Here is a 21,064-nt window from a genome sequence, read left to right as displayed (position 1 = left end):
TAACTCAACTCCAAACCCTCTTATCTTCAGCATCCATCCCTTTAAACCCTAGGTTTGAAACCATAGTTTTCATTTGAGCGTTTGTTAGGTTTTTAGTATGCCTAGGAGAAGAAGGAGTTCTTGTTGGAAGCATTGTTTGACTTGGAGCTTGTGGATCCAAGCTCTAATCATCTTCATCAACATCCAGGAGATATAAAGTTTCTAACTTGATGACTCTATGTGTTAGATCTAATATAGGGTATGTTTTGGGTTTATTTTGGTCCTTAGAGTCATCTTTGTGAGTATAAGCTACTCCAAGAGCTTAAAATGTTGGATCTTAGAACTTCTGAGGTTGTGGGTGCATAAATATGTCATCTTGATGAGTTTGGGTGAGTTATGATTCAGTTGGTGTTCATATTATGGGTTTAGAAGGATGAAAATAGGTTTTGGGTCCCATTAAGGCATGTAGAGGAGTAAAGTTGGCAACTTTATGGTTTAAGACCTTATGTAGGGATCATATATGTGTTTGAACGACTTGAATCAACTCAATAAGAGCTTAATATGGGTTTTTGGGCATCTGATGAGTACATTGGGCGTACATAGGAGTACGCTCAGTGTAATGCTTGTATTATGCATCGACTGCTTGTACGTGGTGTTTCAGAGGTGAGTATATGGGGCGTACGTTTCTAGTACGTAGGGCGTACTCCCCACGGTGTCCATTTTGGTCCTTTTAAGGGTTAGGCTATGAGATGTTGGACCAATTATGGAAGGGGTAAAATAGTCTTTTACCCTTTAGGAAGATAGATTATTGTTTGGGCCTTAGGACTCTCTAATTGGTTTAGGTTATTAGTGGGCCTAATTGGGCTTGGGCTAGTATTGAGCCTCATGTCTTATGGGTTTAACCTTAAGAATGTAATAATGATTGATATTGATTGTGTTCAGTGTGAGGAGTCATTGTGCAACACGTTTGGGCATGGGATTTTCTATCTTTTGATTAAGCTGGGTTTTCTCATTGTGTTTAGCGGGTTGAAAGCACCAATGCGGGCCCATAGTTTATTATGGTTAGGATGCTAGGAGAGATGCCTTTATATGCCTACTGTATGAGCTTGTAAACTTGTATGGTAGTACTGATCATTCAGTGATATGATGGCCTGTTTAGGTTATAATACGTACATGAATACCAAACTTTTGTGACATTACTTTTCTTATATTTCTAACACTCATCTTTTTGTCTAAGTAAGAACTTTCTTGCATAATGACTCCTATCCAAGCATAAGTGACCATACATTTTTATGCTATAGTGGCAATTAATGGTTCAGTTAGAAAGTCAATCCTAACATTAAAGAATAATTGCGCCAAAAAAAACTTGAGTAACTAAATGTGTAAATTCGACCAAACATTTTTATGCTATAGTGGCAATTAAGGTACAAATAAAATGCATATGTATATCATGACATTTTATTTCATTAACGAAAAATTATGTTAATATTAAATGTTATTTACTTACAAACCATGTCACTATGACTTATGTAGATATCTCATTTGTAGGGAAATATGATGTGTATTATGTGATATGACATATGAGTTTTTGACGGGTATGCTTACCTCAAAAGAACTATCTTAAATACGCCTATTGTTAAAAGTGAATATCAAATGTTTTGGCCATGTTTCATCCCAAAACACCACTAATCACACAGTTAATCAATTTATGTGATTATATATTATTAAGATTCACTTTAAAAACTAGAATTTGTGTTCTAACATAGATCTAAATTCCATTAAACATTTAAAACCATTTTTTCTCACATTTTCTTTTGTCAAAAGCCATGAAACCAAATAGAGAGGGAAGATCCTTTAACCTTTTGTGGTTTTAACAAAGTCTTGAACAACATATATGGATCTATCCTCTTGACTGCACACACTCTTTTGATTTTATTTTTTCTTTCATTGAAAATAAAATGGAGCTAAAGTCTTAAAGCCAATCAAAAATATATTCTCCTAACAAACTTTCATTCCTTTTAATTTGGTTACTAAACCTTGTGTAATTTAAAAGTGAGTCTAATTCATTGACAATCAAGCTGTTTTGTAAACCTGAAGGCGATCAAACGTCATTGTAATGGGCTGGCCCAAGACAGCCCAGTCCCATTAAAAAAACGAACGTTATACATCCAGTCAGTTCCAGGGTTTCAGTGTTCAAAATACATCAGTTTTATCTATTTATAATCAAATGATCTGCTCGACTTTTAGAATCACAGACTCACAGAATACAGATACATCTCCTGCACTTTGATCGTAAGTTTTTCATATTAGAGTTTTTGTTTGATTTATAGAGTAATCTGCATGTAGCACCCCGGGCTTCTCTGAAAATACAAATTGGATGAAGAAGAAAGCCCCAATGCTCGTGCTAAAACAGATATACAGCCGTCAAGTGTTGCAGTTCAGCCTTTTTGTACCTTTTTCCATGGCCGTTTCTGTGTCAAATCGACGGCTACAGATCATCGAATCTAGGTCTTTCTTTATCCCTTTCATATGTTCTGCCTCACCACACCTTAAGCCTTCTTCCTTAATTTCTATTGGAAAGAGGTCTAGTCATGGAGGCATATAGTTAACCCTAGGCGGCGTTAACGTGGAGGTTTAAATTTTCTTACTGTTTTTTCCTCTAAAAATTTCCTCTATATTTATTCGTTTATTTATTACGAATTATTACGCTTTATGTTGATTAATCTGTTTCTCGGCAATGATTTGATGATTTATCCGCGCTTCTGAGAGAGATCAGTGAAGTAAAGGATTTAAAATGGTTGAATTTCTTAATATGAGCCGTTTCTGTATAAATCTAATAATTTAATTTGATTTTTAGAGGGTTGATTTTGTGATTCTTCAAGCCTATTGTGATTTCTCGCAGTGATGATTAATTATACAGCTTTAAGCCAGTTCTGCTTCTGAGAATTCATGATAGATAGAGCTGTTTGTTACTCTGAGCTCTGATTCCTATTTTTTTAGTTTCCGAATGTAAAAAAACTTATTTTTATAGATTGTTTTTTTTGTAGTTTTTAAAAAAACCGATGATGATATAATCCAAATGTTGGAGGTATAGTGGATCCAAGACCTTGTTTTACAGGGAGAACCACTTGGTGAAGCTGTATTTCAGATGATATTACAGGATTTAACTGAGGTGCTATGTATTTTTTTATGGCTAATCTTAATAATATTTGATTCATTTGATTCGATATGATTTATTGAGTTTTAATTATACTCTTTGCCTTGAAATACAAAAAGGTTCTGAGTCTGAAAAAACTCAGAGACCAAGGTGTTGTCATCAGCTTCTTCTTTCGTAACATTAACGAGACTGGAGTTAAATAACAGCACTAGATTTTTTTAAATGTCTACTACGATACTATCCCCATCATGGGTTTTGTTTTTATTTTTTACTTCCATGTGTGCGCTTTTTTGTTATTTTGTTGAATCAGCAATCTATTTATTTTTAAATGACTCTTGTTGATCATTAGTGGAATATTTTTTTATAACAAAAAAGTGTAGGAAAATTTGTTAAATAGAGAACGTGAATCAAAATCAGTCTGCATGACAGTGGTCTGAGAACATTTGATGTAGGATACTGGAACTAGAGTTGATAATGGATGATAGAAATAACGTTTATGCCATTTGTTGATAAATGTTCTGCCCACAAGCGTATGTGGCCTAGTTGTGTTACGCTTTGTGGTATAATGGGTATAACGTTATTGCCATTTGTTGATAAATAAGGTCATGTGAGATGCAAAAGTTTCAACAAATTAACATGTATACTGTGAAGTAGGTTGACACAAACAGGTATTGTGTAATTAAAGAACAAATTCTGATTAGATAATGTGTCATCTAAAATGATTAAACTTGTGCTTGATAAATGTTTATAAAGTGTCTATGTCAAAACATAAATTGTATTGAAATTGTTTGTTCATATAATGTTATAAAGGTTACTATTATTTTGTGTTATAACCATTGACGGATCCAACCTGAAATTTGGGGTGTGTGTTGATGTACAAGCTAATGAAAAAAATTCAAGTAATTACATTAAAAACGTTTCAAATTATTGAAAAAAGAATCAAGTAATAAAAAACTGTATGATATTAAAACCTTGTTGAAAAGATGAATGCCAAGAACTAGAAGATGAAAGCTGATATGAACTTTTGAATTTAAACAAACCTAATTTGAGATATGCAATCTCCGATACATGCTCGTCTCGTAAGGTAAGGTTTCTTGCGTACCCAACATATAAGCGTTAAAACCCTAATCAATCAAACCCCAAGAATTGTCTTCTTGAGTTTGATATGATTTTTGATGGTGTGTCTATGAGAGTTCTGATGCTTAGTCTTTACAACACAAGCAGTATGTCTTTACTTACAATAACGTTTAGGCTTTCCATTGCTAGGATAAACATGTTGGGGGAGAGGGGCCCCCTATCGAACCCCTTTTGATATGGAGAACTCATCTGTTGACTAGTACCGAAGCTTTTGAAGAATTGAGACACCCCCAAATCCATCTTCTCCATGTTGAGTCGAATCCAGTTTGTTCCAAGATAAGTCTAAATAACTCCAATTGATGGATTCAAAAGCCTTCTCAAAATCGACTTTAAGAAGGAATCTCAATCAAAATTAAAGACCCATCCAGAATGTGACTCCCTTTGATATATGTCTACTGGACCTCATCAACGACAGTACCAATCACAGACTTATGATGGATGGCAACAATCTTAGCCACCACTTTGTACATTCATCAACAAGACAACAAAAACCCATGATGCTGGAAGTGATTGACTGGAGATGTCGTCCTTCATAATTTCCCATGTAGCCTTCATCATTTTGAATGTCAAGTCGTCGGGACCGGGGGCTTTATCCCCACTGTAGCACCAAATTGCATTCTTTATTTCATCCATGGTGATGGTAGATTCAAGGTTGGCTTGTTGGGAAGGCGAGAGTTTCTTGTACCGAGGGTTGATTAATAAGGGCCTATTGTTCCAATTCTCTTGAAACTTCAATGAATAGAACGCGTGAATTTCCTACTTAATCTCAGTTGGATTAGTAGACCATGCTCCATTTATCAAGAGCCCATGGATTCTATTATTTCGTGACTTTTTCTTAATTGAACCATGGAAGAAACGAGTATTTTCGTCCTCATCTACTATCCATTTTACTTTTGCCTTCTGTGAGGTGCATCTTCATCTTCTCAATCTGCTCCAGCTCTATTAATTTAATTTTATAGTCTTTCCATGAATCCATTTCCATATCTGTTAACATTCGAGTTTCAACGGTCCTTTTTCAGCTCAGCTAGCTTGTTTTTTGTTTCATCCAGTAGCCTTCTAGCCTTTTTTAAGTGTTATGCTTTCCATTTTCGAATTGCATTACAAAATCTAAAAAATAAATGGGGGAGGTATTAGTATTTTTTTTTAATTTATTTTTTTAAACTTTTATATGGACTAACATCACAACCAAACTAGTTAAAAAGTATCATATCCGTTAATTTTTAAACGTTTGGACTTAGCCACATAAAATATTATCATATTAATTTTAAACTTTTTGAATTATCAATATAATATATTTAATTTGTTAAAATAAATATGATGTTAAATTCAAAACCTAAATCAAAATATCAAATAAAAATAAAAAAGTCGAAGATTAATTTTTAAAATAGCTAAAAAAGGTTTAAATATTTATATATAAATTTGAATCCACATTTATTTGGAACTCTACAACTTTACAAACAATTGTTAATATTTCAAATAATCACCATGATCAAACTTATTTTTTTTTTATTAAATAAGTAAAATTTGAATTTATTTCTCTTAAGAATAATTTAAAATAACACAAAATCTAGAAAGTTTTTTCATATTGAATCCTTTCTATTTGATTATACCCCTTTGGAACAAGCACCTTGTACCTTATCTCAATTATTTAACTTGGTAGTAAAACTCAAACACCTAAAATTCTAAGATAATTATATTTTGGTTAAAACTTATACCTTATCTCAATTATTTAACTTGGTAGCAAAACTCAAACACCTAAAATTCTAAGATAATTATATTTTGGTTAAAACTTGTATTATCATTTGAGAATAGAGAAACCATTCAACATAAATGATGACACTTTATTAATAATAAAAATAGTAGTTTGTATTTGTACATATCCTTTTGCAACAAGGATTTCTATAGAGGTGTTCAAAACTGAATATCCAAAAATTCGAATCCGAAATTTTGGATACGGATTCGGATAATAAAATCATATATATCCGAAAATCTTAGTTTTAGTCTATAAAATATCAATCCAATTAATTAAACAAACAATATTAAGCGTTATTAGCATACTAATATGTTGAAATCTACTTGATAAATTAAATCTAACAAATTAAAAGCCTTTGATTATCGATATAAGACACCTAAACTATTGCACCGTTAAGTATTAACGGAAAATATTTATTCTAATAAATGAAAATATTTTTGCCACATGTGACACTCTCATTGATTTTGCCACTTGTCATTTTGAGGTTATTTTCAATTAAATTCTTTCCACATGGCATTTTGTGGTTATTTTCATTTTTATTAATTTTCATATAATAATTGATTAAATGTATTAATTGTAATAAATGTATCAATAAATGCATATCAATTTCATTAACTGACTTTTCTTATAATTCCAAATTTTCAAAATTAAAACCTCATTATTTTCCTTTGTTTATTTATCTAAATTATATGTTTAAATTTAAAGGAGAAAAAAACTTTAATTTTAATAATTATATATTTTTCGAATTTTTTTTATAAATTTAAACTTCTTAAATGTTTAGAATTTCATATTTTTTTTAAATGAACCCATGTAATACATGGGTCTTACACCTAGTATTAATAATAAAGCTTCATTCTTTAATAGCTCAAAGACTCGCAATTAAATAGTTGCACATGAGAATACATAGCATTGTCTTAAGCTCCATTTGATAGACATCTTTCCGGGTCCAAACAGATCTTTCTGGTTGAATGGACCGGAAAGAATGTTTGATATGCAAAAAAAATGGGTCTTTCCTGGTAAAATATGTCTTTCCCAGAAAATCCAAAACCATATCTTTCTGGCTGAATATGCTAGAAAGACAACAGTACCCCAAACCTTGCCTATTTTTTTCTTGGATTTTTAAATTCTTTTAAGTATTATTTTTTAATTTTTTTTATTTGATTATTATTTTTAATTGGATTATTATATATTAATAAATACTATTTTTAATATATTAATTATGTATTAATTAATATTATTTTATTAGATTATTAATTTCTTTTAAATAGTTTTTTTTATTTCCTTTTTATGGATAAACTATTTTAGCGGGTTATTATATATTAATTAATATTATTTATAAATATATAATATTTATATATTATTAAATATTATTTTATTGAATTATTAGTTTCTTTTAGTTAACTTTTTTAATTCATTTTTATTGGATTAATTTTTTTTGACAACATCACCATCATCCTAATATATTTTTAAAAATTCATTCATCCCACCACTATTAGACACAAACCGAATCAAAAATCACATGTTGAGTTATAAAAAAAAAAAAAAAATTGCTAGAAAGAATTAAAATGTAACATCAATTTGAAAAAAAAAAAATAAATAAATAAAACAAAAAAAAAACTTAATCAACATTCTATTTGGATTTTTAAATGATTATTATGTAATTTTGATATGTTTTTATAATTATTTAACAACTTCATCCATCACAGTATAGAACAACAGAGAAATATTGTCATTTTTCATCATTCAACACAGTCATGTACAATCAAACAACATGGTTTCTTTTCCAGTTAGAAAACTTTTCTATACAATACTTTCCCAGACAGTACTTTTCCGTACAGAAACTATCGAACATGACCTTAGTCATTTGAATATAACATCATTGTTTTTTAACAATTTGTCATGATATCACCACATAATAGCATAAACAAGTTAACCGTAACCTGAAAATCTTTCTAATTTGCATTTTCAAACAATAACATAAAATGTAATGAAAAATAAAAACTCATGTTTTTCATATTTTATATATCCAAAATATCTGAAAAATTGTAAAACTAATATCTGAATCCGAATCCGAAAGTTCGAAATCCAAATATCCGAAACTTCGGATAATTTCGGATCAAATTTTTTGATTTTTTAGATCGGGTTTTTGGATACAAATATTTTTGAACACTCCTAGTTTTATAGTTATCCACTCTTTCTTTTTTGTGCATATAAGTTTTGTAGACCCATTTTACTCCAACGATTTTTGTTCTAGAACGTGAAGTGACATATTCTTACACCTCGTTTCTTTTTATGGCTTCTATTTCTTTATTATCATTTCTCTATTTTGTTTCCTTTTACCTCTTCATAATAAATCATATGATCAATATCAGATAATAACTCGTAAGATCATTATCAAAGGTAAGTAGTGCCACTGTTCATAAAGTCCTTCCCAACTAATGTAACCCTATAAGTAACTAGGTGCTCATATATTTATTTTTCCCTAATTCAGTTGTTTTATGTTAGGATTTGAAGAATCATCTTTAATTGAGGTTAAATGCGATTTATTTTAAGAGCTTGTGTTTTCATTCATGATGACCATTATTAGTAAGATTCATGCATGAGTATTCTTCCTTTTAGTATTAAACAAGAAAATTTTCTTCTTATACACTTCTTCTCTATTCATAACATTTATCTTCACCAAAAATGATGTTCATACTGATGATACTTTCTTAGGGATTAGATCATACAGCTTGAATACCTTAGATATTTAACTAACTAAAAAAACAAACACTCGTGGCTTTTGTCATCCAACTTTACTATCTTCTCTCATGAAATATGGACATGACATATGCATAAAAAAACTTTTAAGTGTTTAATGTTTGGCTTACCTCAACTCTAACACTCATAGGTTTTCCAAGACTTGAGTAGGAATTTTTCTTAAGTACATTTATTGATGAATAGGAAACCTCACCCCATACACCTTTTACAATCCCTTCTCATTAAGTACACATCTCACCATATTTAAGATTTTTTCATTTGTGCAGTCACCTACCATATTTTGTTTAGGTGTGTAGGAAATCATCAAATGACTCTTTATATTATTTACAACACAATAATAGTTTAACTCATTATTTAACTCGACCCATCTATCATTTCTTAGAAATAGTATTGAACTCGACCCCTTTATCACTTCTAAGAAATTGTATGCTACTATTTTTTCCTTTTTATTAAGGTTTTGAATTCATTAAACACCTAACAATGTTTATTTCTTTGATTATAAAGATATATATGTTTTCCCAATAAAATCATCAATAAATGTTAGTATATGTTAGGAAAATTGCCTCAAATATCCCCTAACAACCCTCCCAATGACAATAACAACATAATAATATTTATGGAAAACATCAATACCAAATAAAGCCCATAATATTCTACAGAGAAAGATCCATTATATAAAAAATTGTTACAATAAGATAAACTAATATCCATATCCTCTCCCCAAATTACACCTATGCTCTCCAAAGTTTTAACCCTAAAAGTCATCACATTTCTACACTCTAAAACAAGAGAAGAAAAAAAATCGAACACTTCAAGCGTATTGATTGAGGATCCAAATGGAAGATCTTGGGATGATCGCATCACACACACACCATATCGTTCCTCTTTTTATTCGACTCTGATGTATTTGGATGTTTTGATCATACTATGATTTTATCATGGTTTTATGAACATGTTTTGAATGGTGGTTTTATTATAATTAAAAAAAAAATTGGTCTTAATTTTTGGGACGTTACATTTACTCAATAAATCATCAAGGTGAAGGCTTTATACCTACTAGAGTTGGTAAATGGAATGAAGACTCTGGATCTACAAACTTGAGCTTCACCAAGCTTCAAAGATGGACTTCTCTTTCTTTAAAATGCACCACAAACACATAAGAGGCTCAAATATTAGCTCAATACAATTAAGGTTTCCTGTTGGCTGTCAAAGAGGGTGGAGGTTGATAGTAAGAAGGGTCTCAAGGGGTTAGAGTCATTAAATAGGGCTCAAAACCCTGAAATTACGATTTCCTCATTACGTGTCTACATAGGGTGAACCAAGCCTTACGCCCTGCGTAGGGCACTAAGTCCCCGTTATGACTTTGTTGACCTACACCATGTGTAGGTGATCACCTACGCCCCACATAGGACCCATTTTTCCAAAATAAAAATAAAATAAATTTTTTAAGAGATGTAGCTGCAGAAACGGGTGTTATATGATAAAGCAAGAGATAGATGAGATGAGAAAGATAAATAATAGATCATAGTATGAGAAAAGAGGACAAAATGTAGAGTATGTAAAGATAGAGAAATAATAGTAGTATATGCTATGAAAAATAAGAGAAAAGAAAGTTCGAATGTGGAAATATAAATAGAGTTAGAATAAGAGTAGTTTAACATGAAAACATATTAGAATATAACTTACCAGAGCTGTGGCATAATGTAGTAGATATGTTTCATGTTTTGCAGGTTCAAGAAGCAATTGTGGTACGTGAGAAAATTATTGCACAAGGACTTAGTATTGAAGGATGATTTTATAAAATTATATTTCTCCCTTGTTGCTTATTTAATAGATAGATTTTATTGTAAACCCGTGATTAAACTTGGGATGTAAAGTGTTTTAATTGTACTAGAATTCCATATTTGTTAGAAAAATCTGATATATCCCTATAGATGTATGTGTAGAAAACTCGGGATGATACAATGTGTCACGTCATAATTTGAGATGTGAATAAGTGTAGGTCGTACTGCGAAGTTGCAAAAATCCCAAACCCTAATCTCAGGACTTGAGTCCTATATAAAGACTCTAAGTTAAGGGTTTCCCTATTCTCTCAACCTTCACTCCCAAAAATATTCCTTTAGCAAACCTTAGCCTTCATTCTTGAGTATTTGAAATTTTGTGATTGTTTATGGGAAGATTGGAGGTGAATGAAGTCCATGTTGGTGAATCAATACCTTTATGAGTATAAAGTTCTTACCTTGATGATTTTCTCTTTAGATATAGTTTGTGCATTAAAGTTAACATCTTTTGGTCCTATTTATTGTGTTATGGAGTTTGGGAAAACTCCAGAACCTATTGTGTTGCTTTTATGACTTTTGGACCTTAGTGTTGCTAGAAAGTTAGGATTTTTGTGCATCACATCGCTTCATGCAAGAGATATGGTTATTTTGGTCCCTTGGAGATTTAAGGTTGGAGATCTTGATGGATTGAGACTTTGGAATGGATAAAGTTGAAAATTTTATACATACAAACCATTAGAAGGATCATATATGAGCTTTTAAGCTCTAGACCATAGGGGTAAAGACCTTATGAAAAGTTGGTTGATTCTCTGAAAAGCATGATGTGGCCATTAGGGTGTCATGGCGCGAGCCTTGATCCTGATTCATGATTATTTTGTTGCCTAGTGGTAGCGACGTGAACAAGGGCTTGTCATGGTGTGTTGATCTGTATGACCATTGACTTTGACTTGACCATTAACTATTTAATTTTGGTCAAACTATGAAATATATGAGTTTTAGATTAAGGATTAGTACCTGACTATTATTAGGTGATCTATAATATCTTATTTGTTGGTAGACTCTCGTTTGAACTTTCTTGTATATTTGTTAGGTAATGTTGAATTTTTTGTTGAACAAGCTTAGGTTTAGATTTTTGAATTGAACATACCGAGTTACTGCTTAAATCAAACAGAGAGGGGATTTTGACTTTGAATTTTGATGTAGAGTTTTGCTAATGTAACGACCCAATTTTTACGCCCAAAAATTTCATTTAAAATAAGTGGTTTGTAAAATATTTATAGTAAAACATCCTCCGATTTTATCATTTCATAAAACATATTACGTGTCTGAAAACCCAAAACGTGAAAATAATAATAATGTCCGAGTACAATCCCAGAACATCTCATAATGTGGAAATCCAATGTGTGTGTGTGTATGATGTACCGCTACCGCGCTAGCTTCTTCCCCTTCGCTGAAGAGGTACTTGAAACCAAAACTGAAAACTGTAAGCACGAAGCTTAGTGAGTCCCCCCATCGTACCACATACCATACAATCATATCACGTACGTACTGCTAGACATTTCTGGGGTGCCCGTCCTACCCGGTACGACCATTATGGGGAGCCGACCTACCCGTACGGCCATTCTGGAGTGCCGACCTCCCCATGTCAAGCCATTCTGGGGTGCTGACTACCCTTCGGTCCTAACAACCGAACCTCGGGAACTATTTCACCCCTACTACTACTATCACATATAACATAACATACGCATATTATCAGACATATCTGGGGTGCCTAAACTACCCTTCAGTCCTAACAACCAAACTCGGGGACTAGTCCCTTCCTACTACCTCTATCACATTTAACATAACAAGCCAGCATGCAAACATATCATCACATACTGTCTGACGTACCTGGGGTGTCTGACTACCCTTCGATCCTAACAACCGAACTCTACTACTATCACATACAACATATCATGCTAGCATATAACATATCAGGTAGTAACAAACCTAGATGATATCACAAAGACAATCATCTATCATATGTCTCCTATTGGTGGGCCGACATTGTGGCCTTAGACCCATTGCTACTGGAAGGTAACTCACCTCGAAAAGTAGCTGCTGAAAGTATGCTTGCTAAGCGCTTGACTGCTAAATCGGTAATCCTCTGGCTATAAATCATAAACATGGATTAGCTACTCATACACACCCTTAGGTCAGATGATTGACCCACACCTGGTCCAAGGTCAACTCCTTGGTTAAAGTCAACTTCCAGTTGACTGGACTCGCCGAGTCATGGCATCGACTCGCCGAGTCCTTCTCCCACTAACCCGATCCTACTCTACAAGTCCCTCTCCCCACTCACTGAGTCACCCTTAACTCACTACTTGGGACGATAGAACCGGCTCGCGATCCAACTCACCGAGTCCAAGAACAACTCGCCGAGTCCATACGAGCATACCTCCCACTCGCTTCCAAATCCTCACCAGAGCATCCTTTATGAGGATTTGGGTTTCTGGGACTATTGCAACATGTTAGATTGCTAATTTCGCATGCAAACACGAGGGTTGTACCTTCAACATCTAAACCCCTCTTACTCAGTAACTATTCATCTGACTCGCCGAGTTTGAAGAACAACTCGTTAAGTACCAGGCAATCTTCATAGTATTCGCCGACTTGTTCATCCAACTCGCAGAGTCTAAGGCCATCTTCAAAGAACTCGTCGAGTCCCTTGACCCATTTCCCATATAGACCAAATCTGAGACATGTAACGCTTCAAAACCATAGATCTATGTTCCTAGGGCATGCTTATCACGTAAAGTTGCAAACTTTATGTGCATGCATAGCCCTACAAGCTCCAAAAGGTAAATCCAAGCTCTTTATGAGGTCATACACTCAATGGGGACCTCAATCACTTCAACTACAGAAACTTTATGCTTATAATACGTCCACAAGGTCTAGACCTGAAGTCCTTTCGGATCATTAAGCACAAACACATGGAGTTTGGCGTTTTAGGTCGTGAAAACCACCAATTAGGGACAAAAATGGTATTTAATAAACTAGTGATCAAGGTAGGAACTATTCTACCTGAATGGAAGCTTCTCATAGTGTAGATTTCGGATATACTCCCCTCCTTGCACTCTTCAACTTCCTCCTTCTTCTTCTATGATCCAAACTTCCTTCACCAAGCAAAATCACTCACAAGAACAATATGGGGGCTAGGGTTTCGCTCTACAGCTCTCTGGAAGTGTTAGGGACAAAGGAGGCCGAGTTAGAGGGCTTAAATAGGGTGCAAACACTCGGGTTAGGGTTTTTGCCCAAAACAGGGCCTACTCGCCGAGTCCAAAGCTCAGGCCTCGCGTCTCATCCCGCTCCTACTCGGCGAGTTGGTCCTTCAACTCACCGAGTCCAAGGCAAAAATGCATGAATTTTGAATTTTTAATTACAAGAGATACGTACCGGGAACCAGGTGCTACAGCTAAGGTTAAATAAATGATTTTTTTTCTTGTATCTGATTTAGAGTGTTGTATGTTGTTTTCTTGTATCTGATTTTGAGTGTGAGTTTATCATTATAATTGATGGTAGATGTTGCTTACTGATTTCGTTTACTATTGCTTACTGATGTTGTTTGTGGTAGATGGATGCTAATATCGTAGCAGACATTATTCATAATGAAGATTTCTACAAATCTCTCAAGTTGTTGTTGTGAGCAATGAAATGATAGAGTGACAATGAAGTTGATGCAAAAAGGCTTGGACTGGAAAATAGAAGGCAATTTGAACAGTTGTTTGACAATTGGGAAGAATCTTATTCTGCTTTACCACTATTTCTATGTGCACTTCAAAAGTTCAATATGGGAACTATAGTCAAATGGTGTGTTTCGGGATCTAAACGATATGGAACCAATGGAATTTAGACATGTTTTTTGGGTTTTTTATTCTTATATCAAGGGGTTTGCACATTGTCAACCGGTGATTAGCATTAATGACACACAAATTGGTTTTGTACCTAAAACATTCTTGGCTTTTTACCTACGAATTGCTTTTAATTTAAAATGTTGTTTGTTGGTTTTAATTTAAGATGTTTGTTGGTTTAGATTAAAAAAATTATTGGTTTTATGAGAAGTTGGTTTAGATTCAAATAAATTGTTTGTTAAAAAATTGATAAACGTTACTAGCAAAAAGTTACTAAAAAGATCAAAAATAATTATAGTAAAATAAAAAAATAATAATAAAAATGTTAAAACCATACGTCCATACCTATGTAGTAAATACTTTTAAATTGTCCTTATATGGTAAATATTCTTTTAAAAAACATCATTATGGTCTTGGGCATTAAGGTCCTAATTCTGGGCTTGGCCCATTGGTGTGTTTCCCTGCCAGTTTACAAATGTCCATTCCCCGCTCGCCAAGGGTATATCCGTAACAATATTTACAACGGTTGTATTGCTGCCTTTACTAGCCGTTTAATCTTCGTCGCTGCAAACCACAAGAAAACACCATCAAAACCCTAGTTCTTCATGTATATGAACCCCTAATTGTTCACTTGCTTAATCACGCACGCATTAATCGCTCTCTCTTGATCCTGCTCTCGCCATCGCTACCTAGCAATTAACGCTCTCACTAAGCTCTTTAATTTTATTTTTTCGATTCTTTTATCGTTTAATTGCTGATTTCTGTTCGTAGCTTCTTCGTCTAATCTCTTTGTGTTGCAGGAATTTTGGATTTCTTTATCTTACTTTTTATATATATACCTGTTATTTCTAACGTTATGGATGCAGGATCTGTAAGTTCTTCGGCTACCAAGTCACACTCACGATGCCCCCTTAAAGAGCAATACCTTCAAAGAAGAAATTCTAGAGAAAACGTAATCACTTCTCTTTTCATCGACAATCTTATCTAATTTTGTTGATTATATTGTTGGTTACTGGAATCAATGGTTTTATTGTGGTTTACTGAATTGGTTTTTTTAATTGATTGTGTGTAGTTGGATAGATTCATACCGAATAGATCAGCGATGGATTTTGATTATGCTCATTACATGCTAACGGAAGCCAAAAAAGGTAAGGAAAATCCACTGGCAAGCTCACCTTCAAAGGAAGCATACAGGAAGCATTTAGCAGAAACCTTCAACATGAACAGAACAAGGATTCTAGCTTTCAAAAACAAGCCTCCAACACCCACAGATGCCATTCCTAACAACTGCTCTACTTCCTTTCAACAATCAAAACCAGTAAAAGCTCGTAGATACATTCCTCAGGTAATTAACATCCATACATTTACAAAATCCATTTCTTTTCAGATCCTAATTCCTAATTCAACTACTAAATTTCTCATTTCTGTTTTGGACATGTAGACTTCCGAAAGGACATTGGATGCTCCAGATCTTGTGGATGATTACTACTTAAACTTATTGGATTGGGGAAGCAGCAATGTCCTCGCAATCGCTTTAGGAAACACAGTGTATCTATGGGACGCTACAGATGGAAACACCTCTGAACTCGTTACAGTAGATGACGAATCTGGCCCTGTTACAAGTGTCAAATGGGCACCCGATGGTCAACACATCTCCATCGGCCTAAACAATTCCGATATCCAACTCTGGGATTCTACCTCAAACAGATTGGTAATAATCAAATAAAGACAATAAATAAACTACGATTCTCAGATCTTGTGTTTTCTTTCATTAACGTTTTGTGAATATTTTTCCAGTTGCGTACATTGAAAGGTGGACACCAATCTCGAGTTGGAGCCCTAGATTGGAACAACCATGTTCTAACCACAGGAGGAATGGATGGGAGAATAGTAAACAACGACGTCAGAATAAGATCGCATATAGTCGAAACCTACAGCGGACATCACCAAGAAGTTTGCGGATTGAAATGGTCTGCTTCAGGACAACAGTTAGCTAGTGGTGGAAACGACAACCTTCTTCACATATGGGACAGATCAATGGCTTCTGCTAATGCTCCGACTCAATGGCTTCACAGACTCGAGGATCACACGGCTGCAGTGAAGGCGCTTGCGTGGTGCCCGTTTCAGGCGAACTTGCTTGCGACCGGAGGTGGTGGTGGGGACAAGTGTATCAAGTTTTGGAACACGCACACGGGTGCTTGTTTGAACTCGGTGAACACAGGGTCTCAAGTGTGTGCGCTTTTATGGAACAAAAATGAGCGGGAGCTTTTGAGTTCGCATGGGTTTACGGAGAATCAACTGACTCTTTGGAAGTACCCGTCCATGGTTAAGATGGCGGAGCTCACTGGTCATACATCGCGAGTTCTTTTCATGGCACAGGTATATATGTGTATACATACATATATACGTATACGTATATACATTTGTTGTTTTATAAGTTTTTATTTTAACAATGATGATAACATGATTGCAGAGTCCGGATGGATGTACAGTTGCATCTGCAGCAGGAGATGAGACGTTGAGATTTTGGAATGTTTTTGGGAGCCCGGAAGTAGCTGCCAAAGCGGCTCCCAAGGCTGCAACTGAGCCATTTGCTCACTTGAACCGCATTCGTTGATTTGAATTGTATTTCATTGGTGCAAAATGTAAATTGATGTCAGGATAGTTATGTAAATTGTAAATTGTATTTCATTGTTTATGTTATTCACAAGACACCTTGTTTTTCTCTGTTGTTGTCGTGTTCATATGTTTTGTTCATAGCTTTACCTAAACATAGTTTTTCTTTTTAATGTTATATATATTTCTTAATTTGTTGGAGTATTGTTTTATTTTGGGAGTTAAATCCCATCTCTATAAGTTGCATAATGAAACACTTGTTGAAGTTGTCAAAAGAAGCACTATGTTTTTTTAACTTGGTGGATGAAGCACTTGTTGAAGATTGTTTTTTTACTTTAGGCTCAACTTTTTTTAAGCAAACATTTTTGTCATTTTTTTGCACCGAAATCTTCTTTGGAAACAATCTTTCTGCACACCCATATTACACTTGAGGCTCGGGGTTTATCAAAAAAGGCAAAACTGTGTTTTTACCCCTGAACGTTGAAATCCAAGTGTACAAAGATGATTGATTCAAATATGGGCTGTATGGATAAAAAACTAGTTTCAAAGCTCATTTAAACTTTAATTTTAAAATGTTTTAGTTAATAATTGCTGGTGTAATTTGATTTGATATAACTTTTCTATATAAATGTGATTAATCTATTTGTTTATGTAACTAATTTATCTGCCTTTTAAATATGTCTTTATTGCAACTTTTACAACATATACCCAAACACCTTATATTCCTTCAACGAGTAAACACATTAGCTCAATTACTAAAACACCTTATGATTTCCTTCAACGAAAATAATCTATTACTAAACAAATTATATTTTATCCAAACCTATAACATATCCGTTGTAGTCTAGTTGGTTAGGATACTCGGCTCTCACCCGAGAGACCCGGGTTCAAGTCCCGGCAACGGAATTTTTTTAAGCGTTCGGAGCCTTATTATTTCATCTGCTCATATATGGAATCAATTTGACATAACTCTTTGCGTAATGCAAATTACAAATGCAATCCTCTTAACCAATGATTTAAAATAGAGAATGATTTAACAACATAACCATTTTTCAGGAAATGTCCACCATGTTAGAAAGCGTATGTGTAAACGAGATCAACTTTTTCATGAGTCGAAAATTTTGTGTGCACTTTGCAACTTCAAACTTGTATTAGATCAATTTTAATCTTTATTTTGGTACTCGTGTTTATTCCAATTAGACCGATAAATATTAGAATCACAGATACATGAATATTCTTTTTAGTGAATCAAGTAAGTTTCTAAAATTAGTCTTGATTGTATACTCTTCCGCTTAAGAGTTAGATCCCTTCTTTGTGACCTTTCAATCGAAATGTCGCTTGGATGTTAGAAGAGTATTGCATAGTTTTTCAATAGGTGAAGAACATTCTTATGGTGCATTGTTTTTATGTATTCATTTTGCTTCACAATCATTGTATTTGATTGTTAAATGATGAAACTTATGTTACATAGTTGTTAACAGTAGAGTAAAGGGTTGAAAATGTAATTCCACGTTTTGCAAGGATCACAATGTGAAGAACCGTTTCACAGTGAAGATTTTTAATGATTTTAATCCTTGTTTTGCTTCAGAATCATTACATATGATTGTTTAATGATGACACACTAGTTACATACTAAAACAAGTATAATAAATCAATACACATATGAATAATTATTTTTATGAATACTTTCACGAGGTCGCACACCATACGTAGAAGAGTTTCACGTTGTGAGAAGAATTCTTTTGTAATGCCTTATTTTATGATCTAATATATATATATATATATATATATATATATATATATATATATATATATATATATATATATATATATATATATATATTCATTTGTAACCGTAGTCCGTATATAAAAGGTAAAATTACCGTCTAGTCCTAATCCTATTAATTTAATTAGTATTTAAATGATAATTATTTGTAACAAATGAATACACGTTGCAAAATCTGATAGGTTGTTTTCATCTTTACAAATTACTTGTGTTTTCACTAGAACCTACTTCTATATATATATATATATATATATATATATATATATATATATATATATATATATATATATATATATATATATATATATATATATATATATATATATATATATATATATATATATATTTCAAAATGGATGTATAGGAACGTTAGATTATTTAAATCATTGTTCCATAGTGATTTGTGTACTTATCATTGCATGTAAATTTGTTTTATTAAAATGGTGTAAATGCTATTATTTGCTTTATGTGTTTTATTATAGCATCCAATCGTGTAAAAGGAATCCATGATCCTAAATGCGACTCCTAAATTTGTAGGTACGTTACCGGGAAGGATGAGAGTTACACTGATGTGCGTGGCTTTATGTAGGTTATATGCTATGACTTGATAACGTGTTTTGTCTAACGATGAGATTAGGATTCAATTGTATTTCATTTGTTGACACACCATTTACGACATGAGTGTTCCCCTATATTAGTATTTAGTCAACAATCATATTGGTGATTTGAGTGTTTTCAACATTTTTTAGTGTAGTTATTATTAATAATGAGATATGCTGATCTGTATTTACTAACCGGGACCAAAAGTGCAATGATGCACATTCGGAATGATAAATATGAACTTATGAATATGGAGGTTTGGGGCAGCACCCGAAACCTAAACGGATTTTTATATCAAAAATAAGTCCAGCCATGCAAATTCCCACAAAAACTAGTAGTGATATTATGATGATATCATTAGTTGGTTATGTTATTAACCACCACTTTTGGCGGCTAAAGCATGCAACTTCCGTTTAACCACCTAGTAACCAATTTCCAACTCATTTAAGAATGATGAATGTTCCAAAAATCGGGTTAGAACATATACACACGAAAATCATACTTTTGATTTGATCTATCTTTCAAGAACACAAAACATCAATGTATTTTTCTGTGTTTCAGATTCAGAAGTGATCTGACTTCTAAATTGCAATTCTTTGAATTATCCCAAATCTGATTTCATGATACCCCATACTATAGGGTCGAAATCATAGATTTGGAAAGTGATTGCAATCACGATGTAACATCCCAAAATATGGTCTAAAAAATTTCATTTTTAAAATAGATAAAATAATATTTCCAAATATCATCCATACATCTCAAATAACCAATATATCAAATATCATATAAGATTAGAGTTGTGACATCCTCATTTTCATGGCCAGAAAAGATCGATTTGTTTATACTTTGTTTTATAAAATCAGAGTAATCATTTGATTAAAAGAGTTGGGGAATTTGTTCCCAAAACAATATATATATATATATATATATATATATATATATATATATATATATATATATATATATATATATATATATATATTTTCAATCATCAAACAATCAAGCCAATTACCATCCCCATTATCTTCTTTATTTCTTAAGGTTTTACCCTAAGAATCGACTATCATTCCTTCATTTGTTCCTAATGATTGACCTAAGGAGGTGACACAAAGTTCATTGCTGCTAAAGTTTATCTATCACGTACTAAATCCATAGCTATCAGGCGCTAACTCGATAGTCACCAAGGTTCACTTAACAGACGTTAACTCCATAGTCACCAATGTTCACTTAACAGACGCTAACTCCATAGTCACTAAGGTTCACTCATACCATCTTTCATTACACACCAATTATTCCATCTATCCATGTTCTACCAAACATATTTGTAGATTTAAAATACAATTACATGTTAACTCATTTACAACCTATATAAAACATTCATTTCACGTCCACCTTAAATAAACAAATAATATATAAACACATAACTCGTATTCCATAGCAAATACTTCATATTTATGTGTTAGAAGAAAGTAACCACACACTCACATGATAATACGATGATCGGACAGTACTATGACTTTAAATGTAAAATTCTTCGGTGAAACCGGGATGCTTCCTTGAAAACCGGGCCTCTTGCAGGCAGAGTTTCAGCTCGGAAACTTT

At 33.1% G+C, this 21,064-nt stretch overlaps 1 protein-coding gene and 6 non-coding genes across 7 annotated transcripts; all 7 read left to right on the top strand.

The window, feature by feature from the left end:
* The first annotated feature begins 2,315 nt into the window (after nt 1-2,315).
* Nucleotides 2,316-2,475, top strand: LOC145038045 (small nucleolar RNA snoR134). The gene has a single exon (XR_013679147.1). It is a non-coding gene; the product is annotated as a small nucleolar RNA snoR134 (small nucleolar RNA).
* Nucleotides 2,476-2,711: 236 nt separating this feature from the next.
* LOC145038037 (small nucleolar RNA U36a) lies at nt 2,712-2,799 on the top strand. The gene has a single exon (XR_013679139.1). It is a non-coding gene; the product is annotated as a small nucleolar RNA U36a (small nucleolar RNA).
* A 76-nt stretch (nt 2,800-2,875) lies between these two features.
* On the top strand, nt 2,876-2,964 carry LOC145038014 (small nucleolar RNA Z223). Its single transcript, XR_013679118.1, has one exon. It is a non-coding gene; the product is annotated as a small nucleolar RNA Z223 (small nucleolar RNA).
* Nucleotides 2,965-3,037: 73 nt separating this feature from the next.
* Nucleotides 3,038-3,153, top strand: LOC145038020 (small nucleolar RNA Z278). Its single transcript, XR_013679123.1, has one exon. It is a non-coding gene; the product is annotated as a small nucleolar RNA Z278 (small nucleolar RNA).
* A 90-nt stretch (nt 3,154-3,243) lies between these two features.
* On the top strand, nt 3,244-3,352 carry LOC145038033 (small nucleolar RNA snoR97). The gene has a single exon (XR_013679135.1). It is a non-coding gene; the product is annotated as a small nucleolar RNA snoR97 (small nucleolar RNA).
* An 11,644-nt stretch (nt 3,353-14,996) lies between these two features.
* On the top strand, nt 14,997-17,187 carry LOC145035474 (cell division cycle 20.2, cofactor of APC complex-like). The gene is made up of 5 exons (XM_078984016.1): nt 14,997-15,412; nt 15,533-15,805; nt 15,902-16,171; nt 16,258-16,839; nt 16,934-17,187. The coding sequence occupies exons 1-5, from the start codon at nt 15,317-15,319 to the stop codon at nt 17,075-17,077; spliced, it is 1,365 nt and encodes a 454-aa protein (XP_078840142.1). The 5' UTR covers nt 14,997-15,316; the 3' UTR covers nt 17,078-17,187.
* Nucleotides 17,188-17,909: 722 nt separating this feature from the next.
* On the top strand, nt 17,910-17,982 carry TRNAE-CUC (transfer RNA glutamic acid (anticodon CUC)). Its single transcript has one exon. It is a non-coding gene; the product is annotated as a tRNA-Glu (tRNA).
* The last annotated feature ends 3,082 nt before the right edge of the window (nt 17,983-21,064 follow it).

This window comes from Lactuca saligna, chromosome 3 (assembly GCF_052625555.1).
Source record: "Lactuca saligna cultivar CGN05327 chromosome 3, ASM5262555v1, whole genome shotgun sequence".
Lineage (NCBI taxonomy): Eukaryota > Viridiplantae > Streptophyta > Magnoliopsida > Asterales > Asteraceae > Lactuca > Lactuca saligna.
The sequence above is the reverse complement of the archived record's forward strand: the minus strand, read 5'-3'. Positions and strand labels throughout refer to the sequence as shown.